The sequence below is a fragment of the Aquila chrysaetos genome, chromosome 5 (genome assembly GCF_900496995.4).
Source record: "Aquila chrysaetos chrysaetos chromosome 5, bAquChr1.4, whole genome shotgun sequence".
NCBI classification, from domain to species: domain Eukaryota; kingdom Metazoa; phylum Chordata; class Aves; order Accipitriformes; family Accipitridae; genus Aquila; species Aquila chrysaetos.
Window position 1 is genome coordinate 24,847,864 of NC_044008.1, and position 25,857 is coordinate 24,873,720.

Consider the following 25,857-nt stretch of genomic DNA (forward strand, 5'->3'; position numbering starts at 1 on the left):
TTTAAACAGCTTTTAAAAAATGTACTTTACAACTCCAGAAGGATAATTTAAATAAACAGTAAGGAAATAGTTCAAATAAGTGTGAAAAGACACTAGTCCATTGATTTCAATGCCATGTGGTGTTGGAGGTTTCTGCAATCATGGAATCATTTAGGTTAGAAAGGACCTTTAAGATCATTGAGTCCAACTGTTAACCTAAGACTACCAAGCCCACCACTAAACCATGTCCCTAAGTGCCACATCTACATGTCTTTTAAATACCTCCAGGGATGGTGACTCAACCACTTCCCTGGGCAGCCTGTTCCACTGCTTGGCAACCCTTTCAGTGAAGAAATTTTTCCTAATATCCAATCTAAACCTCCCCTGGCACAACTTGAGGCTGTTTCCTCTTGTTCTATCACTTGTTATTTGGGAGAAAAGTCTGACACCCACCTCACTACAACCTCCTTTCAGGTAGTTGTAGAGAGCGATAAGGTCTCCCCTCAGCCTCCTTTTCTCCAGGCTAAACAGCCCCGGTTCCCTCAGCTGCTCCTCATAAGACTTGTTCTCTAGACCCTTCACCAGCTTCATTGCCCTTCTTTGGACACGCTCCAGCACCCCAATGTCTGTCTTGTAGTGAGGGACCCAAAACTGAACACAGTATTCAAGGTGCGGCCTCACCAGTGCCGAGTACAGGGGGACAGTCGCTTCCCTAGTCCTGCTGGCCACACTGTTTCTGATACAGGCCAGGATGCCGTTGGCCTTCTTGGCCACCTGGGCACACTGCTGGCTCATATTCAGCCGGCTGTCAATCAACACCCCCAGGTCCTTTTCTGCCAGGCAGCTTTCCAGCCACTCTTCCCCAAGCCTGTAGCGCTGCATGGGGTTGTTGTGACCCAAGTGCAGGACCCAGCGCTGAGCCTTGTTGGACCTCATACAATTGGCCTTGGCCCATCGATCCAGCCTGTCCAGATCCCTCAGTAGAGCCTTCCTACACTCAAGCACATCAACACTCCCACCCAGCTTGGTGTCAACTGCAAACTTACTGAGGGTGCACTCAATCCCCTCATCCAGATCATTGGTAAAGAGCTTAAACACAACTGGCCCCAATACTGAGCCCTGGAGAACACCACTTGTGACCGGACACCAAATGGATTTAACTCCATTCACCACCTCTCCTTGGGTCTGGCCATCCAGCCTGTTTTTTACCCAGCAAAGAGTACACCCATGCAAGCCATGATCAGCTGGTTTCTCCAGGAGAATGCTGTGGGAAATGGTGTCAAAGGCTTTACTGAAGTCTAGGTAGACAACATCCACAGCCTTTCCCTCATCCACTAAGCGGGTCACCTTGTCATAGAAGGAATGTACAGAATCATAGAATAATTCAAGTTGGAAGGGGCCTCAGAAGTCCACCTGCTACTCAAGGCACAGTCAGCTATAAGGTCAGACTGAATGGCTCAAGACTTAAACCATTCAGGTCTTGAAAACATTCAAGGATGGAGAATTCATAACCTCTAGTGGCAACGTGTTCTAGTGCTTGACTGTCCTTATCTTAAAAGAAGTTTTTCATTTCAATAGAGTGTGTTGTCTCTCATCCTCTACCATGCACACCTATAAAGAACCTGGCTCCATCCTCTTGATAATCTCATTTAAGTTTTGGAAAGCTGCTATCAGGTTTTCTCCAAGCCTTTTTTTCTCCAGGCTGCACCAGCCCAGTTCCCTTAGCCTCTCCTCACATGTCAAGTGCTTCTGCCCCCCTGATCTTCTTGAACTTGCTCCAGTTTATCAAAGCCTTTGTTGGTTTGAGGGGTGCAAAAACTGACACAGTATTACAGATTTATGCTTGAAGAGTTCTAGATTCTATATTCAGTTCAGTATTCACAAGCAACCTAGTGTTTTGGCCTGCTAGAGAATTGCTCACGCACACAAATTTTTTGGTTTATGCAGAAGTCCGGAAGGTAGTCCTTGATAATGGCAGTGCCATTTGATCGCACTGTGAAAGCTCTTGTGTAAATACTTAAAAATTTGTGTTGCAATTACAGTGAATTGGATACCTGACTAATATTTGGGACATGGCTGTCCACAAAATAAGTGACTACCTGTATAAAGTGAAAACTAATGTCTTCCTTCAAGTCAGTGTCCAAAAATGGCTTTTGAAAGCATAGAAATTGAATGTTTTGGAGGACATGATGTATTGAAAGAGAGTTGTTGAAAAATGGGAAAAGTATTTTCAATATTTTGGATATCAGATTGAATCTTCTTGTTAGGGTAAAGCCAAGTAAAGCCAACACAATTCTAAGATAGGATAAGAATTTTTTCTAGAATCTAGCATAACTGAAGTTACTAAAAAATCCTTCATGTTAGTTTTCTTTAATTGCTACTTTGATAATCATAAATGTTTTGTTGATATTGTTACTGAATTTAAAAACATAACATTTATAATTGTATTGCGTTTTGAAAAGGAATTGATTTAAAACTTTTCTCTAATAGTTACCATGTAGCTTCACCTGTTTATGTAGCTTACAAAAGGTGCTGGACAAGTATGAAGAATGAAAGCATTCTCTGTATCAGACAGTGGGAGAATACTGGAAAAGCTGACTGAAAAGATCAGAGTCAGATTAAAGGTACTATATTTCTAGGAGAAGTCATTGCATTTTATCAGGAGAAGAAAACTGTTCAGATAAAGGGTCAGATCTGCCAACTTCTATTAGAACTGAGTAAATTCTTCAAAAGCACAGCTGATCATCTTTGCTTGAATTTCAGAGAGTTACTCACAAAATGGTTTTGGAATCTGTTGGTAAAAAGGCCTCTGCTTTGGAGCCTCAATCTTTCCTGGATAATGACAACAAATGATTGCAAAGTCTCAGTGCATCTTCAAAGGAGGATAGACTGTAAGGTGACATTCTAATCTCTCTTCACTTCTGAGAAGTGGCTAAAATGATAGGCTTATAAAATCTCTTAAATCGTAGCTTAGAGGTTGAGACCATGAGGGGTCCACACTCCTGAAACACTGGTGGAAAATGCTGGGTTCACCTCAGTTCTTTCCCAGATGTAGTTACTCGCTACCAGGAAAAGGGGATTGCTCCGTATGGCTTGTATTTCTCCTTCTGCACAAGCAGAGGCATGTGGCCAGTTAACACCTGCAGCTTACCTCACAGGACTCTTGTGAGCAGATTCTTCAAGCATGAAGCAAAATTTGCCTTCTACCCATGTCCAACACCTCTGGTAATCTATTTCCAGAGGGAAAAGTTCTGGCTTTCTTCCCACATGCACAAGTAGGTAATACTTTAATTTGGCAAAGCAGCGCATGCATTTTGCCTCCCCCCTCCCAAGAGGAAAGGCCATACTTCTTCCAGGATGTAAATTTCCCTATTTGTCTCAAAGGAAGAAGAACTCAGAGTAATTGCTCCCTCCACCTCCTTGCCCCCAAAGATGTCCCAATGAACAAAGCATTAAGTCCCCTCTTAGATAATAAAATGATTGTAAAAAGTGATAAAACAGGGTTATAAATTAAATATGTGAGGGTAGCAAAGTAGTTAATGACCAGTATTTGGCATATGGAAAATACTTTTTCATTAGGAAATGATACTAATAGTAACTGAGATTAAAAAAAAAAATCATCCAAATCTTGTGTTCTTTCAATTTTTTTTTTTTTTAAGAGACTAAATTTGAATATATCTATTAGCTGAGCTGGGGAAAGAGGTTCTTTAATATGCTGCTGTAGTACCATGTTAGCTCCCAAACCTATGGCTCAAGGATCAAATTTGCATGCAGAATGGATGGCACTTATTTTTGTCACCTATCTATAGATAGTTCTTCTGGTTTATCTTGCACTGTACATTGTCCTTGTTACAACAGTCATCCCTTTTAGCCTGACTTACAGTCCTAAATGTACCTTCATCACATACAAATCTGGGATTCACACTTCTTTTTATTCAAAATATTTTACATCAGGAATGTAGAATTCTGAGGCTGACAGGATTTTTTTCTTTTTTCTTTTTAAGAAAAGGATTCATAATCAAAAGAAATTAAGCCTCCACCATCATGGTCTTTTCTCTCCAATTATTTTTTATAAGTCCTATATTTCAGCTTTGACAGGATAAGAAATATGTAGGATATGTGATAGGCATACAATTGTGAAAGAAAGCATGTATAAATCCAGAGAAATGGGTAGGAGTAGAATGTAAATACATGGTATATCAATATTATAGCTTTTCTTAATAAAATTATTTTAGTTAAGTGGAGATACATGGTAATGGAGGTATTTTTTTCTTCATTGCAGTTTCATAATGATTTCACAGTAGTCTGAGTTTTAGTGTTTTGAATTTGTGTTGGATTTAAAAAAATCTTCATGTGCAAGCAGTTCTAAACCTGGACTCAAGATCACCTATGGGTTTTCAAGGAAAAAGCCCTATGGAAAATGCAACAGTAAACTGCATGTGCTTTTGTGTATACCAGCAGACATCAGTCAAAAGTTTTTAGGTTCCTGCTCACAGATAAAAGTACCACTGTGATTTCATCTCATTTTAATTAACTGAAAGAAAGGAATCTTTCTGAAAAATCTCTTTGCAATAGGAATATTTTTTTCTTATCATTTGGCAAAAAAAATCTTTATTTTTAGGAGTGAAGAAAAAAAAAGAAAAAGGAGAAAATATATGCAGATGCATTTGCGAGCCAAATTTACTGAGGGAGGCGAATTAAAATCCCACTCAATAAATTCTTCTCATTCCTTTTTTTCAAAGCTTTCTTCACTTCAGTTGTTCCCAAACTGTCATTTTTGGAGAAATATTAAAAAGGAAAATTCAGTTTGCTTTCAATTAAAAGTTTGTTCGTAAGTAATATGGTAATCTGAGACAAAACAATCTGGGTTTGTTTCAAAAAGTTTTAAGACTGTTTCTATAAGGAAGAATACAGAGAGTATACCCACCAACTGTGCTCCGTCTCACTTGTGTGTGATTTGGTTAGCGTGTGCAAATACCTTCTGACAGATCCAGCTCAAACCAAGGGATAATCTAGTTTTTGAGATATTAGTAGCTGGAAAGAGACAGGGACAATATACCTTTCTTTCATAATTCTATCCCTTGTATTAGCTTCTCTTTTGTTTTCATTAACCTACTTTAAGTTAGCCATTTTGGCTGCAAGAAGCCAGGAATCTCTTACATGACTTAGGCTTTTCATCCAGGGTGTCAGCATTTGAGTATGAACTGGTAAAAGAAGTTGCACATGCCAGCAGTGGAATTTCTGAAACGGTGTAAATGCTTTAGCCCTATGAAAATGCTATGTTTCACAAAGCAAGGATCTCTGCAGTGTGCGAGCTAAAGAATGAAAGGAATCACAATCTGAGAAGGCATGGGCTTAGTGGAATAAAAGTGTTGTAGTAATGTAGTATTTCTCTAGACTGCCAGCTGCAATGCAAATCTAGCAGGTTCTGCAAAATTGAAAGTTTTGCTGGAAATTCTGTGATTCCTTTAGTATTCTGTGGGCACGCACATTGTGCACTCTTGATTTATATAATGCTGACCTTCAATTCATTTCTTATATGAAGGTTAATTGTAAGAAGCAGACAGGAAGACTTACAGTCGATTGGCTTTGTGGGCTGGAGATGCTCACAAAAACTGGCAAGACTATTCTGGACAGTTATGTGAGAAACCATCTCTCGTGTTCTGGAAGATACTAAGGAAGAGTCACCACTCTGAGAATTACAAAACATTTTGCTTGTGTTGACCGAGCTATTCCAATTCATACTAAATTGTCCCTAGGGTGTTCTAGTTCTACCCCTGTCTTTGTGCTCTGGATTGCTGTCTTACCTGTACGCACCCTTAAACAGATGAACAAACACCAGCTTGTGAAAAGGGAGATGAAGGATTTCTAATATATCTCTGAGGAGAAGACAAAAAAGTGCAATTAAAGAGTTAAATTCAGTGTTATGTAAAGGTAACATGGAGAAGAAAAGGAACATGTAGATGATGATTGGTTTTATTGCTTCCCTCAAAATTATTTTTGTCTCAGAAATCTGATTTCAGATTGAAGTGATGAACAAATTGCCTTATATTAGACAACAGCACTGTAACAGTATGCTGTGAGTTAAGGCAAATGGATTTAATTAATCAAGCTCCGTGTGCTCAGATTCAGAAGCGCATGTCTTCTGACATCTGTTTATATCTTCTCTTACAATTTTCATTTTGCTTCCTTATTTTTCCCTTATCACAACTTGTTTTAATATAGCTAACAATTTCTTTTGTCTATTATCCCTTACATCTCGTTCTGATTGTGAAGAAGCATCGGTGTACTGTGCCGAACACGTGCCGAGTGACTGCTGCTGCCTAATGTAGTCACAAGGCGTAGAAACAGCTCGGTGCTTGGCAGGAGCAAAAACGTATGCTGGAGGAATTTGCTTCCCAGCATGAAGAAATTCTCTATGACTGTTTTGATCTTGCATGAGACTTGTGAAATACTGAAGTCATGTCAGGTTCTGAAGTGATTATAATTTGCTCCTGAGTTTTGAAATTCTTGATTTTTGGGACAGCATAGCTCCATGCAAAAGCTAGCTGAACAATTCCATGTTTTAGTGGATATACTCCAAGCGTACCATTTTCTCACTTTCTTCCTTCTTGCTGGAATCTGCAATGGATTGATTTATTGCAGATTTCAAACCTGTCAACACCCAAATGTGTGACACCAGCTCTCAATACATGTGAAAGAGCTAAGCTGAGGGACATGATAATATGTAGCAGGGGAAGAAGAGAGAAGTTCTGCAGAATACATTTTGTGCAGTACAGAAAACTTTTCTATAAACTCCATTTTGAAGTTGAGCAACTCTGTTATCAGCCTGCAGTTATCAGGGAGTTAGAAAACAGTAGGACAGGAGTTTGGACTTCATGACTCTCCCTTGTACTAGAATGTTAGAGGAATCTACCTGTGCTTATACTGCAGAGAGTTTTATGAGCTGCTTAAATCACAAACCTGAAAGTTATTAAAAATATGTATAACTCCCAACTTCAAGCTAAGGAAGTCGATGTTTTGAAAATTCCCCTTGTGGTCAGAGAGCAGCCTGGCCGAATCCGGATAGCTGCAGCTGAACCGGGAAGTGCAGCTGTGCAGGAGCTCGGACTTCCCTGTGCAGCTGGCCAGTGATGTCCGCACTTGCCTGGAGTCATGACGCAGCTCTACTCCGCTGCTGCAGCCCTGCTGGTGTGCACCCTTGCCGTGCTGTTCAAAATGTCGCTGTCAGTGGACCACGTACCGATGCTGCTTTGGTCAACTCAGAGGTAAGAAATCTAATAAAAGAGCATCTCTATTTATGCTATTGCTCTGTGTGTGTGCGTGCAGAATATATTGTATATTGTCAGTTGTGGTAAATAACCTCTGGGCAATAAAATTACCCAATAAATAAATTTGCCTTTCGGCAATCAAACAACCTAACAGATGAATTTACCATTTTTTATTTATAATTTTAGGGTTCTAAGCTGCACAGTAAGAAGTAAAGTCCATATTCTTCAAATCTGAATGAGATATGCTTTATTCACCCTAAGGGAACCTTGAACTCCACTGTTAGAGATGTTGTGGCTTAAAGGCACAACAGAAGGCAGTCTCACAAAAAGGAGCTGAGCAAAAAGTGTGTAAAGATCCTTAATCCTTGCATTTCCTAATTCCTGAATCCTGATTTTTCACTTTCATGTTCTTTTTAATGCAGGTTTTTTAATAAAATACACCGCTGTATGTATAGACATCAGTCGTTAGAAACAACTGCAGAGTCTTGACACGTCCAAAGAGACACGTGAAATTCAGGGGTTTGCATATACTTATGAAATAAGACTTTGAATCTGTCTTGAAAGAGCCAGATATAGACCTCTTTTTTCCAACCAGGAATTTTATTCATGCAGACTTTAAGGATTTTATATAATTACTTGGGATTTCCAGAAATACGGTAGCTTGGGCAACGAAGTGGCTTCAGGTGGGGTACTGGAGATGTAAAGTTGTCAGAGGACTATGCACTACTTATTCACAAGGCTGTCTCTGCAGGGCATACACCTTGGTTTTGTCTAGGAAGTAGTGTCCCAAAACCTAGTAAGTTGATGTCAGAAATTTGTAAGAAAAGGCTCCTGAGGGGCTTATGGGATCACAGGACTGACTGGAAGTGCTAAAGGCAAAGTCCTGTTCTGGGTGGGAAGGCAACAAGAGATCTGCTGTACTCTAGGTTTGCCTAAGGTGTGTTTTGGGCTGAGTAAATCACTTGAATCTCTCCTCCTAATTCCTAAATCCTCCACACTCTTAACCTGGTTTACCTAAATTGTAAACCATCTCGTGGAGAGTTTATCTCATACCCTCTGCAAGCACATACGTATTATATACCTAGTTCAACAGGCCTGATCTCAGCTGGGTATTTATTCATTTCACTAATAGAAATAATCCATAACACGTTGGAATTTGTCAATCCAGCTGGGTGGCTTCATAAGCATAAAATGCTTTCCTGTGTCACGAAGAGCCTTGGTGTGCAGGTTAAGCCTCACTTTTGCTGTAGGGATGAACAGAAGGAGCTGCAGCGATGGGGATTCCTGTTGGGTCCCTTTGCTGGCATGACCAAGCCATGTGTGCCTGGGCAGGGGGAGTTCTGCTTCTGAACTCCTTTGGTCATCAACTCTTGCCAGGTCTAAATTCATGGGATTTGATTCTTTTGCATCTTTATTGCTTTGTTAATTCCCAGAGTGCTACTTGTGATTTACTCTTCTGGAAACTGAGAAAGGAACCAAACCAATGGTTTCTTGGGAGGTAGTTATCCTTTCAGCTAGTTGCGCTGAATTTGCTCTACCTTTCATGAGGCTTTGAGCCATTCTTCAACACATTTGAGACTCTGTGAATTATCTAGATGTCACTAGGAAGAGAATTAGACTAAATTCTGCTCTCATTTATCCCAGTGTAAATCTTTTGTCTTCAGGCAAGATTATTAAGATTTAAATCTGAAAGCTAAATCTTGTTAATCTTTTTTTTTTTTTTCTTTTTTTCTGTTGCGTCTTAATGTGGTAATTTTAAGACAGCAATAGGAGGATTCAGAAATTTTATGAACATCATGAGTTAGATTAAGTTCTTCAGGAGGTCTTTCTCCACATATAGTGCCATATAGACAAGCATGCTACTTTTCTGTTGTTTTGTGTGTTATGCTGTAATGTTGAGGGCCATGGAAAACAGCTGTGCAGGAGGTGTTGATTGTGTTTCTTTCATACGTATCCTGGACATTGTATTCTTTTCCCAGCAGTAATTAATACCAGCTTTGACATATGTCTACCCATCTCTTAAGCATTTCCAGAAACTGAACCTCTGGTCCTTGGGGAGCTACAGCATACAGAAATCTGCAAATTTTGATAAAGTTTGATTTGGTAATTTTGACTTTTTTTTTTTCCTCTGAAAGAAATAAATGGATGTTTCAACATCAAGACTTTTTTTATATTCAAAATACTTAGTTGATTCATCTCTATATAAGACAGGCATGTGTATGAGTACTAAACCTCTGTATTTAAAAGCAAAGGAAATGTTGGAAAGAGTTGTTCTTAGGATAAAAGTGATCCTAAAAGTCTAAGAAAAGATCACTGCTTCCTTTGTCCTACTTCCTAGTTTATATAAACAACACACCTGTTGTCAATATAAGCAAAATCTTATCAGTTAATCCTGAGTGGTCATAAAAGCAAACTTTCCACCAAGATGCAATTAGCAACTTGCTCTACTGCAGATCGTTCAGGTTTAAACAAATCTAGGGCAAGAAAATCAGGACAGTGGACTGATTAAACCAGTTTCATGTTTCCACGAATAGAACATTTTCTGGAAGAAGTGTTCCTTCTACCATGACCTTTGCATTTTTGAAAGGTGAAGTTCTTGTGGGGCAGAAATTAGTTCTCGTGAAAGTCAATGAAGCAACTGGAATGAAGATTTATGTTATCTTATAAATAAAGAAACAGTAACAGCAACTTTTGGTTGCTAACCCTTAACTCTGTGCTTTACATCTTGGTACTTTGCAGTGATACAAGGTTTGCAGTGTGTGATCTACAGGCTTATGAAATCTGGAAACTACTATTAAGAGTTTTAGGAAGGGTGACTGAAGAATTGCAGCAATTATCAATGGATTTCTATTCACTTTGTGGAAACATGTCCCACCAGTTTAAAAGTTCAGTGATTCATTAATGAACAGAAGCTGAGATTTACCAATCTATTCTATCACCCTCTCCCAGGCTATCTGTTAGGATATGATATCGAATAGTTGAAGGATAATACATTTTGCTCTTCTTTAAAACTAACAAGTGTTTGAAAGGCCGTGTCTCAGAACAGCTATATTAGAAGAATGTAACACTTCAAAGTTTCTCTTTTATGCATTATTATTGTACTGTGATCATGTTATTAAAGATAAGGTTAGACATCAGATGAAACCTGCAACTGACAAATACATGCAGTGTGCAAAGCATAAGGAGAGTGTGATATAAATCCTTACAGGGTCTTTAGTAAATCAAATACTTCTTTCCTCTAGAAAGAAAAATGCAGATCTCTACTTGGAGAAAAATAAGTGTGTTCTACTGAACAACAACCTTTCTCCATTGAACTCAGGAGAAGGATGAAGTGGGAATAACTCCGTAGGTCACAGTGTCCTGCTTTTCACAAAGGAATACTAATATATCAGTGGATATTCTCCAAATAACTTTGGCCTGGAAAAATTGACCTTTATCTTAAATTAGCCTTTAAACTAATATGCCGTGCTTGCTTTTCAAAGCGGAAGAGATGGAGAGGTTGCTCTTGCATACAATACACAGTCGAAACTTGATTTGGCCATTTTGAACCAATATTGAAAAGAATTTATTTCCCTCCACAGATTAGAGAGGGAGCTTGAGGAAATAAATTCATTAAAATTAGCTTTTGCAATTGCCCCCTCATGTGTTTGTTTTAGGAATGATTTTTGCCTACAGTCATTGAAAATATATTGCTACCTTCATTTATGCTATGCTAATATTGGGAAATTAATCCTTTTCTGGCAAATCCAGATTATAAGTGACTTTGAGAAGGTGTTAATGTCAAATAGTACATTTGCCGTGTTTCCTAAAACTGCAAGGAATTTACTGAAAAATCTGCTGGAAGAAGGTGGAACATAAAAAGTATACAGTGGAACAGAAAACTGTTTTAGCTGTAACTTTATTGGACTTCTGTGGAGATACTGTGTGCCAGCATGCATGCCAGTTTACTTCTGCTGTGCAGGAGAAAATATTATTTCTTATATGGTAATCACAAGGTGATGGAAAGAGACAACTGACAAGAATAATTTGTAGGAAAGAGTTCAGAAGCCAGCTACAAAGCAAAAATGTAAGCTCACAAGTTAGAGTGATAGAAGTCCTGTTATCTTACCATCTGCCCTTCTGGTGGAACCAGGTACAAGAAATCTTGAAATCTCTGCTTCCATCAAAATTAAGTGCTCAAACCCCAGTTCTACCTAGAAAGAGCACTGGTCAGAGAAGAATCTGTATGCTTAAACCTGTTGTCATGCCAGAGCAGTTAGGGACAAGAAAGAAGCAAAATACCAAGCTAAGCTTTCTTTCCTCTCTTTCTTTAGTGCATTATCTGGCTATTGGAGGAAAGAGAGAGCAGCTGAGTTTTAAGTTTCCTCCTTTTAGCCAGCAGGAAAGCGCACACCTTAGTAGAGATGCTGGTTGTTTTGAGCCCCCACACCTGAGGACCCCAGGATGGTTCTACGGTGGGGAGGTTAAAAGTCTGATGTGCTTGGCATGCAGATGACTGCACAAGGCTGTGCATCTTTGGACATTAAATTTTGTGTGAGCAGTCAATAGTAGGAGTCAATATATGTGTTGGCCTACTGCCTCCTTCATCCTACACCATTCCTTACTGATCTCTTGCTGACCTCTTGGGGTGAAGAGTTCAAAGGGATGGTCCGGTTCATCGCCTTCAGTAAGGCACACCATCAGCGTATCCACGATGCACTGTCTGTGGCAGTCACGTATCTCACTCTCCAGTTCACAGTAAACCAGCATGTAAAACATACAGACTTCTCCTGTCTGAACCATGGTGAGAATATTGTTGCACCCAGCTGACAGTAGCAGCCCATGCAATGAAGGGTGTAGCCTTGCCTACTGCCATGCACAGTGCTCAGCAAACGATTCAAAAGCAGAAAAATAAATGTATGTGTAATATGGTGAATATAAGTATTAGGCAAATGCTGCATTATGATAGAATTATTAACTAACTGATGTAGATTTATTTTTCTAATGACGATGCTGGAGTTACTGAAGTTGACTGCCTGGAAGATAAAAGGTCTCACAAAAGGCACTTTTCAAGGTTAGCTAGCTAGCAAGAGCTGCTTCAAGGAACAGGGAATACCTTAGAAGCAAGTAGGCTTTAAAACAGAATCATTAAATTTCTGAGGTTTTGAGTTCACAACAAAAGCCTTTGCCATTGTGCTGCCGCTTTTGTTTCATGTGCTTTCTGTTACCTTTTATTCTTAATTGCAAGTCCCAAAAGCTCTCAAAATCTTCATTTTTTTCTAATATTAGGCATGAAACAGATTTATTTAGTTACTTTTTAAAATAAATATACCAGGATATTCACCATCTTTTCCTCCACACAAGCTATTTTTTAACATCTCGTATAGAATCATAGAATCATAGAATGGTTTGGGTTGGAAGGGACCTTAAAGATCTAGTTCCAACCCCACTGCCTTTAATATCATTAGTATTTTGGTGTGGCGGTGCAATGCATAAAGTCAGTATGAAAGCCAGTTCCTGAATATTCATTCAGAATCTTTGGGAGTTTTTGTATTTTCAAATACCTTATTTTTAAAGATTATAATTAAATATTTGAGATCATAAGGTTTGACTTTTCTGCAAAGTTGAAGCATTTCTGTTACAATTCCTAAGTCATTTGGCTTCATAAATATAAGTTAATGTGGATTTCTAAGCACAAATTAACAAAGAAATGAAGATGCTGAGTAAAACTAAGAAAATATCAAATGATAATTTCAACCAAATAGAAAAAAATTTCCTTCCTACACAGCAAGGTTTACTTCTAAACTTGAAAAGTGACAGTCAGAAGATATACTAGAATGTAATTTTAACATTCACAGCACTTTGTCCTGAAAGAGTCTTCCACATGTACGGTTTGCTCTAACACTCTCCCAAACGCCAAAATCTGAAGTGAGCTAGGTATCTAGTACTGCAGGACTGCACTGTTTTTATCTCCATCGTGGGTGCAATTAGAAGCTTTCAACTCACTCTCGGCAGTCTTGATGGGAATTACTGGGAAGTCTTGAAGTGAAATACAGATTTTCCTTATCCAAGAAACAACACTGAAACCACCCTCTGTGTTCATTACCCGTGTCCTGCCTCCATCTTAAGAGGCTGCAAAGATTGTTCTCCTTCATAAAAGCTTGCTGTGCAAGGGTCATTTCTGAATTGCTTTTGGGTTAGAAAATTTAATCAGCATCTCAACTTCACCAGATTGCAATCATATAATAGCTGATGCTACAGCACACAGCAATTCTCTATATTCTATTCTTTGTAATTAGAACCAATTAGGGGGTCTGGAATATCTGATTTCTCAGGCTTTAGCAACTGATGTGTATTTGGGGAAGATGGGAGATGACATTTCAAGCTCTGGGTTTTCTACAGAATTACAATTTTACCTTAGTCAAAACACTAAGACCAAAATTTTCATAATAAATTTCATCCCTATAGACCCATGTTGCATACTGTTAAAATCCCAATCAGGTGTTGAAAGAATAATGCCACCTCTTGTTTTGTCCATAACTGGGTTTTTGTAGCAGCAAAAGTAAATAGATGAGTTATTTCTCTGTCCAGTCCTCATAATGACAGGTTGGCAAAAGAATCATAAGCTTTTCTTGGTGTCTTGAGCCATTCTGTTCCGAAGAACAACTTCTGGAAAGGTGGCTTTTCTGAGCTGCTTCTGCAGAATGGTTCCTTCATCGTGAAAACCTTAGGAGAGAACATATTGTTTACAATAACACCAAAAAGCCACTTTCACTTAACAGAAGAGAGTTCTACTCCTCTCTGGCCACCAAGATGTCTGACGGCACTGGAAAGTGTTTGGGGAGTTGGGATTCCCTCTGGGAGTTGTCTCTGAAGGTTTTCAATGTATTCTTCATTCCACTTAGTAGCTAATTTTTTTGAAAGATGCAACTGTGCTGTTGTACACAAATAAGAAAGTAGAGAGAGACAGTTATCTTGATTGGACCAGTTTCATCCCTGCTGTAACAGAGTTAATGTGATATGGGCATAAATGTGCAAGTTCTTTTCCTCTTGAGTAGAATGAAAGTAAACTGAACTGTAAACCTGATCTTAATCCAAAGATGATGATATCATTACCTGCTGCTGCATATTTAAAGAAAGAAGAGGTGTCATCATTGGCAGCAAATTTTACAGGAAAAAAAAATTTTCTTTGTAGATCACAGTGGAATCCAGACACTGCTTTGCATGAAGGACATGTTGTCTCAGCACAGGAGCTGACCGTACTCTTGCAACCTGTTTTTACCCAGAATTCCAGAAACCTCATCTTGTTCCTGCACGATATGGTATGTAACATTAATTCTTTCTCTCTCACCAATGCCAAGTACCTAAATGAGATGCCATGGCTCCATCTCACCAATGTACTCTCTTTGTTTTTCAGCTTAGCATAGGTGATTTCACATACCTCAGTGAATTCTACGGTAACAAGAATCCATTTCAAAATGTGCAGGCAAGCATTTCTCTCTTTTATTTCTTTATATGCAGTATTTAAAATTAAAAAAAGATGTGAGAAAGATGCAAACAGACTATAATTGGAAAAATTAAACTGAATTACGGCAGTTTTCCTATTTAAATTATTTATCGAGATTATTCCAGTTTAAGCAGATGGGTTAAAGGCAATCAACTAAGTTTGCAGAAGTGTGTTTTGTAGCTATTTTATTTCTGAAGATCAAGTTTTCAGAATTCATCGTAACTGACAAAATTGTTGCTAAACATGCTGCAGTTTTGTATTGTAAAAAAACAATATCAACTTCAAGACTGACACCCCCAAATTTTGGTTTGAAGACATAGGAAGAAAAGAAATTATAGGAATCAATTATTTATTCCTGATTTTCAGAATTGAACATCCATTTTATTTTCATAGAAATTGAAGCTCATGCAGGGAGTTAACTGTTTCATATTTGAATGTGGTTAATATATGACTAGATACTGGATTGCTTTAATCTTCATGAAAAAAAGTCATGCTACTTGAGTAATTTGAAATAAACTCTGGGCACAGCATCTAACACAGAGTCCTGAGCCAGTCAGCAACTTCTTCTGTCCTCACTGAGGAGGTTTATGGATTTTGTGCACAGCATCTATGGTTGTACTTACATGACAGTTTATTGAAATGTAACTAGGCAAAGGAAGTGTTCACACATGGAAGTCATAAAGGCATTCCTGCAGGCAGTGCAGTATGAACAGAGCTATTAGTAATGTAACTGGTATCAGAGCACATGAGGAAGTGCAAATTCCCAAGCACCACACAGCAAGCTGTATGTGTAATTAAATACATAAATATTCACATATTACCTGTCTCTGCATCTATACTGTCTAAGAACCTCATGTCTTCCTTGTATCACTGATACTGGAGATCTTCATCTCTTTGCCGTGTAACAGCATTGTAACGCTGATGCTGGCACAAAACCAACTATTCAGAGGATGTACATGGGTTTTCTGATGAATGAATGGGAGTAATATTCATTCGTAGTGTAAGGATCAGTGGTCGTGTCCACAGGCAGATCTACTGGTACTTCTCTGGTATGCCTTATTTTCTGTGGGTTTAAAATCTATGCAAGGCTGTGTCTGGAGCAAATTTTGTTGCTGCCTGACTGCAAAACTGGTTTGATTTCGGAAGCTGTGTGAAATGTACACATGGCATTGCAGGCTCCTAATGGTGTGGTGTTTTTATTTAAGTAGGCCCTGGATGTTTAAGAGGAGGGAAATTAAAGTATTTAAAACCTTATTCTTTTGACTTGTAATCAGGACTCCATCAGCACTGTAGATACAGCTTATAGATGAGTCCAGAGACTGATGGGTTTAGAAATCGGGTGGTACACTGAGTGGATTGGAGACCTACTGAGGGCTAGTGAGGAGGTCCTCAGCTAAAGGATCGTGTTTAAATAAATCTTTGGTCTGTATCTGGCAGAGCAAAGATTTAAACCCAGGTTTTCAACAAGCTGAATAAATGTCAGTAACAGTTTGTTTGCTTTCTGACCTTGCCTCTGTTCCCTTTCTGTCTTGGAGCTGAGAAAATTTTTCTCATTACAGCTTCTTTAAAACTGGAAAGTTTCTTTGACAAATTGCTTTCCTTAACTCCAGCGCTTCCTAGTTTTTTTTCGGTTGGACTTGGCAATCTTAATACTTTTCTAGCATAGTTTTGTGGGGGTGAGGTGCTGTAAGTTGAGTGAAAGAAAACGAGATGTATAAATTAAATATTTCTTTTTCACCTAGGTGCTCATACGGAGAATTTTGTCAATATCTATTGCATAGACTTCTAGCTTTTAGGGCCAGAAAGGATCTATATAATCATCCAGTTCCATCTTGGATGTAACAGAGGCTGCAAAAATTTGCTCAGTTGCACTCCGCTTGAGCTACTTTGGGAAAGAAATCCTTTCTTAATCATGCTATGAAAGACTCTATCGTAATATTCACAGAACACAGGACAAAGTGAAGGTCAGGTCTGAATTTTCTCACTGGGGAAATTAGAATCTTTGATGTTGCATAATCACAAATTTTTATACCTTCACACTCTGTATTATACAAGTGATTCATTAAGCTATAATAGACGTTCCGTGTCACTTGAGTATGCTCCTTTTGAACTTCAGAAATGCAAATTTATTCACAAACCTAAACTGGAGATGTCATTTAGAAGGTATATGTGCATGTAGCAGCATGTGTACTACAATAAGGAAGTATTATTTGTATAAGAGTTATAGGCTTGTAAACCACAGAGACATTTGCAGATATTAGATTTGTTCAGCTACATTAGCAGCTGTTCTGAGCTTTTGGGATCAATGGGTTTGTATGCAATAAAAGAGTTCTATTTCCAGTTAATACAAAAGGAATCTTGCAGGTAGATCATTTATCTTAAACATTCAAAGAACTTTTTAATTAAATAATAAAATACAAAGATTAGCACTTGGGGAACATTTTGTCAAGAGTCACCTACCCTACAAACTATTTTTCTTTAATATTAGCTTTGGCTTTCCCCAAACAACGCTCAGCTCCTTAGAACTGCACTGTATGGTAACACACTCCAATTAGTGGCCAGCTGTGCAGCTGCATAATTATTATTGTAAGTCATTGCCATTCGTGGTTCTATGTCTCCATTGTATCCTCACCCAGTGGTCATAGACTGAGGAGTACTATTTAGTCATGTGTGGTACAGAGGTCCTACTGTAGTTTTGATTGTCTTTGTTTCCTTTCTCTTTACCTCTTTTAGTTTTAGTATATTATTTTTTGACAAGGGGGCATGCAAAACTGCATAATAATCAAGATATAAGTTCATTGTAGATTTATTCAGTGACATGATAGTGCTTTGTTCTCTAGCCTTTTCCAAAAAACTACTAATTTTTGATTTTTCAATTCTGATCACTATCAGCCACTGAATTGCCATTTTCAAAGAGCTGTTCTGCCTCTTAAGGTTTCGTTACTGAAGGGTAACACTCAGTTCTGAGTCTATTATCTCTTATTGTGCACATAAATTTAGTGGTTTTTTTTCTCACCCTGTGCTCTGTTGAAATCAATGTACATTGAATCTCATCAGTTACTTTGTTGCCCAAGAGGTTGTACCAGAAGTTGCTTCTGCAATTCGTCAGCCCTTGCCTTTACTATCTTGAATAATTCAGTGTAATCAGCAGATTTCGTTAACTCATTTATGCCTTTTTACCAGATAATTTATGAACATATGGAACAGAACAGACCCTAGTGCAGTAGCAGATACTTTTTTCTACCCCTTGCTTGTGATCTCTTTACCTACTCTTTACCTATCCTTTACCTACTTCCATGTGAAAACTGCCTCACTCAAGCTAAAGCAGATTAATTTATTTAGGAGTCTTTGCTTCGAGACTCTGCTGAGTGCCTTTTGTGGATCCAAGTACAATCTATCAGCTAGAACTCCCTGGTGTACATGCCTATTGTCTCCTTCAGAGATTTTCAGCAGAACTGTGAGGCACAACTTCTTTTTGCAAAAGCCATTTCAGCTTTTTCCCAGTGTAATCTTTCCTTGCTGTTGTAGTCTGTATGTTATTCTTTGGAATAGTTCCTCCCATTCTTGCACTTCAGGTTTGCTTCTCTATAGTTCCTCAGATCTGTCTGTAACCCTTGAAAAAAAATCTGGTGTCATGTTTCCCACCATACAGTACGGTGGTATGGAGGTTTGTTCAACAATACTTTTTGTAGCTGCAACGTATTTTAGCAGCTAAAGTACATCAGATCAATTTTCATTAAAATCATAATATATAGCTTTATGCATACCTTTGGAGAACACAGGTACAGTTTAAAAGTCTGTAAGATTAATAGTAATCAGAAAGTTAAAATGCAACAATGATAATTTTGTTTGCAGTTACCACTGTGTGTAGAAACAGGTGTGCTTCCAAATCTGTTTGAATAGATTTTTCTCTTTTATGATAACCCATCGACCAATGCTGTAGAAAATAAATACAATACTTTTAAATATTTTAAATGACATCATAGTCACAGGTAAAAGATGAAGATTTAAAAGATCTCTTTCACATGGAAAAGCCTGCCTACTTTGGGTGTAGGTTCCCAGGTATTTTCAGAGCCAACACAGGAGCCTTTTTCCCAACTAATATTTTTATTATAGGACTGTCTATCAGCTCTGATGCCAAACATAAACTAGTCCAGAACAACAAGTCCGCCTACATGATCTTTTATGGATGGATGCATGAGTCTTTAACAAAGATTTTAACAATAGGTTTTTAATGATAGACCTAATGTACTCCATTCCAGCTTCAAACTGCTTAGGTGTAATATCAATCCCGTTAATGTAACACTGAGACCAGAGCTGGGCAAGTAAGTCCAAGCACAGCTTTATCATAGTGCAGCTACTTAGCTTCAGGATGGCTAGAAATGTGGACAGAGTCATCCCACACCTACCTTGAAAAAAAACGGAACAGCAATATATGTAATCAAAGAGTGAAGCTTCTTGTAATACTTCACTTAGGAGAGGTGCTTCAGGGGACACTAAAGAAGGTAAATGTACTCATAATCAGAGTAAGCTGCCCATAGACAGGTTAAAGATTTAATTTAATGGCATTTAATGCAGGAAGTTCTGCTATCAGTCCAACAGCACAATAGGAGGTTTTCTTCCTTTTCCTTTTCCCTTACCCTTTCCCTTTTCCTCTCCCCTCTCCCTCTCCCTTTCCCTTTCCTAGCTACCCTGTGATTGTACTTCTTTGTCTAGTCCTTTAGCAGAAAGCAGAATAAGGTGTTTGTCAGTAGTCCTCTTCATTCTCCACCTTTTTTTTGGAGATCTCGTGTTTTGAACATGCATGGCAGTTGAAATCCTAAAATACGTAAAGCAACGTATGGGTATTGTAAAGACAAGTGTGCAGTGGCCAAATGTCAAGGAGGACAAGCAAGGAGCATGGGATCAGAACGGCTAGCTGAGGCTAATGAGTAGATATCCAGCTGTGTCTGCCCTTCAGGTGGAAAACAGTTGAATACCAGCGGCTGGAAGCTGAGACAGATGGCAGTGCAGGATTGGTTAGGAGCAGAGGCACAATTCAGATATTAGTCAGTAATGATGCATTTTATATCTTATTCTACAATAAATGAGTAATCTGCTTAATATATATCCTTGGAAGAAGTGGCTGCTGCCATTCTGGCTGCTGCTAGGGGGCAAGGGATTAAAATATTGAAAATAAAAAAATTGACTACTGCTCAGAATTTTAGCTCTAAATTCATATATGCAGACAAACCAAAATGAAATGTATCATCCTTTCCTTCCAGGCGGTGCTAAAAACGCTACTCAAAGACCTGCAAACCAGATCTGTTCTTTCTGCTCTATTTTAATTTCTGCAGTTATTTTTCTATCAGTCTGGCAAATCAGACAATACTGCATAATCCTCCCTTATGAGCATCTATAGAAATGTGAAAATATCTAGCCTTTGCCTACGAAGGAACACATGTGAGCAATTAGAAAGAACCAGAGCAGGTCAGAAAAGTGGTAGGCAGCCAGAGAACAGACAAAAAGGAAAAAGAGTAGGAGGAAAAAAGTGTTAGCAGCACTACAACACTTGCATCAGTTAGAGGGGGAGAGTCTATAACAACTTGAATATCTGTATGTTGGATCAAGTGACAGACTCAATCTAGACTTAAATGTAGAAAATGGGAAAGCAAAGTTAACAAGTTGTAAACTAGGACTCAATGAAAAAATTCTAATTTTCACATTAAATTTCAGGTACATTAATTTTGATCATTCTCAAGTCTCCATCTTGCATTTTCTTTCCCTGAATATTTCAAGTTAATTTTATTATCAAGAAAAATCTTTGGAAAGATGTTTTTTGACTACACAGGTTTCAAATTTATAGAATGAGAATGTTTTTTTAATTAATTTCACTCAAGTATTTTCATCAGAAACTCAGCTATGAGAATTATAAATAAAGTGATAGATGCCCTGATGCTTGATTATTTGAACCAGTTCAGCCTGAGCTTTATAATTTGTATTTTGAGTAGAAAGACAGAAAGTACATGACATGAAGTTTGTTTGTGTGTGTCTGGAGGTTCTGTAGATCCTGAAACATGTAGCTTGCTTTAATTAATAGTTACAAATTAGACACTTGGCTGTACTGTATGCTGTACCACCAGGATGTACACAAAGGAAGGGTATTTATTATGCAAAGTATGACTCTGTACTGAATAGAGCTGCTGGAACTTGAGGTGTCTGACATCGATCCTTCACACCTCTGAGGGCATTTAGTTAGCTCATTGTCTGATGAGCTTGGCTTCTGGCAGCGTTCATAACCTGTCTCTCCAATACATTCTTAGCTTGAGAACTTCTACGTATCTGTCTCTCCTCTTCCACCACATGTGTGGAAAGGACAGTAAGAATTTGATGTCACTGAGTGCCTTAAGCTTGCCCCAAGAAGGTGCAGGAATAAGAGGAACACAATTTTCCCTTCACTGCCCCTTTCCAGGAGCAGCCTGCAGCCAGCATCAGGCTAGTGAGAACTCAGGTAGTGTTTACCATGGTGGTTCCTCACCTTGAATATTAGATTAAGGATACATAAAAAAAAAAAGTTTGTGTTTAATTATTAAGCAAGTAAACAAACTGTTATAAATTTATTACAGGGAATTCTTCAGTCTTCTCCTTCATCTTTACTTTTGCCAGCTGTTGACTGCGAGGCTACCAAGTATCTTCTGAGCTTTCTTCTGGAGTCAGGATATTGGAAGTTAACAAACATAACTAATCTTGATGTCTCTCAGCTGGAAGTGAATACATCTGAACCAAACTTACTGGTGGTTCATCTACAACCACTTGTCAGGTAGGAGCTTGTCACAAACAAAACTGACCCACATGTGTGCTCGATTTTTAAAGCTTTTGAAAATGTCATGTGTATTCAGGAAACATAAAAACCAAAGTGGAAGCTTACAGGGTTAGCAAAGTTATTTTTCTTGCAAGGGTGAATTGGGTGTTTTTTAAAGTCCCCTGATGAGCTAACCAGGTGTAATAGATGAATTATGTTGAGAAAGTCAGTCAGGCATTCCTATTTTGTCTGCCTCATTATATGAGAACAAAAGGACAACTAATAAAACTAAATGGCAACACACTTTTAGTAGAAAGGCTGAATTATTTTACGCAACACATGATTAACCTGCAGAATTAATTGCTAGGAGGCATTCCAGGGGTCAAGAAACCTAGCAGGATAAATAAGCAAGCAAATAAACATACAGACAAACCTGAAGTTAATATGAATAGACTGGTTTTCATCACTCTAGAAGGAAGAGGAGGGCTATAATTCTTCATGTTTCTAGGCCTATGACAACTGTGATCTAACAGAGATAGAGAGAGACTGTTCCTTCAGGTGAATGTATATTTAGAAAATATAAAGCATGGGTGTATTGAGTCCCTCTGCTCAGCTTCTCCTGCTCTTTCTTCTTCCCAGCCTATTACTTGGGCATTTGTACATGTCAGTATACGGTGCATGTATCAATGGGTCCTAAGGAAGTGCAGTTATAGCTATCATGTCACTACACAAAAAAAGAGGTGGTATCCATTTTAAGGAGGTCACGTACAAGTGTTACACAAGGGGCCAACACCAAATGAAAAGAAAGCTGCGCAGAGATTGGTCAAAATAACATCACTGGCTTCTCTGCAGCTGAGGAAGTTTGAGCGGTTTGAGGAATCAGCTGAAGATGTGGTCCTTGCACTATTAATGGCTTTGCAGAAGAAAAGGGTCATAAGGAGGAGATGAGAGAATGATGGGGGCACTGACGCTGACAGTAATCCTTTTACCAGTCAGTATCTTTGTACATTTCCGGTTCACACTGTTCTTGCCTAGAAAGATTTTTAATTCTTTTTCTCCCACTCTTTTTGTAGTGATTTAAACAAGATTTCCACCCTGGAAGCAGTTGCTGAAAATGGTAAGCAATATGACCAAGATATAACTAGCATTTCATAATTTAAGCCTGTGTTTTCACTTGAGCAGATTGTATTCTCTAGTTCCTGGGGTTTGCTTCAATGCTAATATTTAAAAGTTTTCTTTCCCCCCCATCTATAGTACTTTCAAGCAGTCAGTTATCATAGTGTTGAAGTACTGAGTGTCTGATTCAAAATCCACTGAAATGGACACAGCTCTGTGACCTGAAGTGTAATGATAATTCACCTCTGCTTCAGGCATGGGCCTTTGCTCATGCTCTGAGATCCCCCAGTTCAGAGTATGAACCCTGCATCTCCGGGCAGCCTGGGCTGCCTCCTTGCGTCTTACCTCGCACACCACGAGCTGGAGGTGTCAGGCTCATCCAGCACTTTGAAGGTCTTGGTCTCAACAGAGGGTGTCTGAATGAATAGGAAATGTTCTAGTCTTTGTAAAACAATACTGATGTCCTTCACAGCCTTTGATTTTAGAGTCTTTTATTGGTTTTCTTGCCTAGTGTCTGGCTGAAAAAGAGATGCCATACACTGAAGAGGCACCGAGAGGCATCTGGGTTTTTGCACGGCTTTTGCTTACTACTCTAAATTAGAGATAGAGTTATAAAGTCTGCAAATCACCGTAGTGGTAGTTTCAGGGACACACAGTGCAGTGTAGCGCAGTGTAGTAGGCTGACAATTAAACAGTGTCCTTAGTGCCTATGATTGTTTCTGCCCAGAGCTGGGGCTGTAAAATCAGAAGAAGATTTGAAAATCCAGGGAAAGTACCTTAGTACTGAAATCAGTGGTGTGTCCTTTTCTCTTTGTTTTTGCACTACTCCAAAATGAGTGTGTTTTTTATACTCAAATAAGCAGCTGGATTTCCATCTCTGAATTGCAGAGGAGTTGTTTAGTTCTCTTTTCTTGTCCCCAGAGCATCTTAGATAGGAAAAGCCTTGACTTAATGCTGGCCTTGGCTAAACATTAGCTTTTTCTTTATGGGACGCTTCTTTCATCAGCTGGACAAACTCGAGAATAAGCTTCCCAAACCTCATCTCAGGCCACTCTGTTTTGGAACAGCAAAGTTAATGCGGGATCTGTGGGATGATGGAGGAACAGGCTATACCAACTTTCCAATTAGTGTCAACTAGCTGTTATCAGCAAAAAGGTGTGTGGATCAGGGAAGATGTGCCACTTTGTATGGCCAAGTGCAAAATCTGCACTTAGTATTCTGCGTCTCAGCTGTACTGTGAAAAGTGGGAGTGTGGGCTGAATCCTCACCTTCTGATTTATTTGCCAAAGCAGCCAGTCAATTCATTGCTGAATAAAAACTGGAAATAACTTCAGCAGGAAGTTTTAATTCAAATGAAAGTTACTGAGCCACAGTTCCTTAAACTTATCCCACTGAAGGTCTGTGCAGCAGATGGGAGAGTGTCGGAAGAGAGGCATTGCAAAAGTAGTAAAGTGTCCCAAACACAGCCTTCGAAGTCATGCAATCTGGGCTCCAGCTGGTCTAGATATCTAGGTACTGTTTGCAGCACAACCACAGTCATTTGCCAAATATTACTGTCAGGACACCCTTCAAGGTCAGAACTGCTTGCGAGGTTATGAGTTATTGGTGTTTGTTATGGAGGGACTGCTGCTAGATCCTACCTAGGTAAGCAACATAAAATACTATTTGTCACATACTTGCTATGTGACAAGAGAATTGTTAACCCATAAACATTGCTTGTAAACTTTTTTTTGTGTTACCAACAGTAAACCCATAGAAAAACACTGCAGACCTGTAGTAGGCTGCCTAGAAGTTCACAAAGCCTCTTATGTTTGTCACAGCAACTTCTTTCCTTTCTGCTGTAAAGGGTTTTAAAATCTGATGTAATAAAATGTCAGAAAAATCTCTCCTGCTGTTTTACTCACTGCAGACAGGAAGCTCTGTAAGACAGAACAAATGGTCTCAGATACTGCCCAAGAGAAATGTGCTGTTCTGAAATATCTAGAAGCTGGAGTAAGCAGAGGTTTTTACCACGTTATTAAAATGAGGCTCATTACAAAATGAAAACTGGAATTCAGAATCCAAATCTGCTCAAGTTTCAAGGGATTCAGACTTACTGCTTTCTTTATGCTTCTTTTTACTATTTCTTTTTTCTTTCTTTTGCATGCAGTAGAGTTTGACATTATTACTCAGTTTTTGCCTGTTTTCCTAAACGTTTCTCTGCTCAGGAGAAGGTTGCATTTTGTCATGTCAGTCTTACCTGCTGGATCCAGCATACCTCAAAATCAATGGCAAAGCTTCCTGTGACTCCATCGGCATAAGATGAGGCTCCTTAATTGCTATTGCATGTACTCCTTTTTCCAGTCTGATTCTCAGTGCATTCCTCTTTCTGCTCTTTCTCTTCTCTCCCATTTTCCCCCCTCTCATCTTGCTCTTTTCTGTTCTTTCACTCTTGTTCATAGTTCATACTCTTCCCTTCTTTTCACTTTTCTCCTTCCAGAACATTTCTTCTCATTTAGTTTCTTCCATCCCTTCCATCCACATGTAAAATCACACAAAGAAATTATGGTAGATTAGAAATTAATAATAGCACTAATCCTGCACTCCCTGGTGAAATTCAAGGGATATGTCTTCAATGAGTTGGAAAAAGGTTTAATCCTTCCACCAAGGCATAGATGCAGGCAGTTATGCTAATTGAAGGTGTTATCCTAGTGTCATGGTTTAACCCCAGCCAGCAACTAAGCACCACGCAGCTGCTCGCTCACTCCGCGCCCCCCCCCCAGTGGGATGGGGGAGAGACTCAGAAGGAAAAAGGTAAAAGTCATGGGTTGAGATAAGAACAGTTTAATAGAACAGAAAGAAAGAAACTAATAACGGTAATAATACCAATAATAAAATGGCAATACTAATAAAAGGATTGGAATATACAAAACAAGTGATGCACAATGCAATTGCTCACCACTCACAGACTGATGCCCAGTTAGTTCCCGAGCAGCGATCTGCTGCCCAGCCAAGTCCCCCCAGTTTATATACTGGGCATGACATCACATGGTATGGAATATCCCTTTGGCCAGTTTGGGTCAGGTGCCCTGGCTGTGTCCCCTCCCAACTTCTTGTGCCCCTCCAGCCTTCCTGCTGGCTGGGCATGAGAAGCTGAAAAATCCTTGACTTAGTCTAAACACTGCTGAGCAACAACTGAAAACATCAGTGTGTTATCAACAATACTCTCATATTAAATCCAAAAC

At 38.9% G+C, this 25,857-nt stretch overlaps 1 protein-coding gene across 2 annotated transcripts in view; it reads left to right on the plus strand.

Annotated features, from left to right (window-relative positions):
• Positions 1–5,456: 5,456 nt before the first annotated feature.
• Positions 5,457–25,857, plus strand: part of ATP6AP1 (ATPase H+ transporting accessory protein 1) — a 55,317-nt gene continuing 34,916 nt past the window's right edge. Inside the window, exons 1-5 of one of the 2 annotated variants that reach the window (XM_030016227.2) lie at positions 5,459–7,247; positions 14,425–14,551; positions 14,647–14,715; positions 21,342–21,535; positions 22,591–22,634. In XM_030016227.2, coding sequence (XP_029872087.1) covers positions 7,135–7,247; positions 14,425–14,551; positions 14,647–14,715; positions 21,342–21,535; positions 22,591–22,634 — 547 coding nt within the window. In that variant the 5' untranslated portion in view covers positions 5,459–7,134. Of the gene's footprint in view, positions 7,248–14,424; positions 14,552–14,646; positions 14,716–21,341; positions 21,536–22,590; positions 22,635–25,857 lie in introns of both variants that reach the window. The other variant, XM_030016228.2, reaches the window with a different exon arrangement.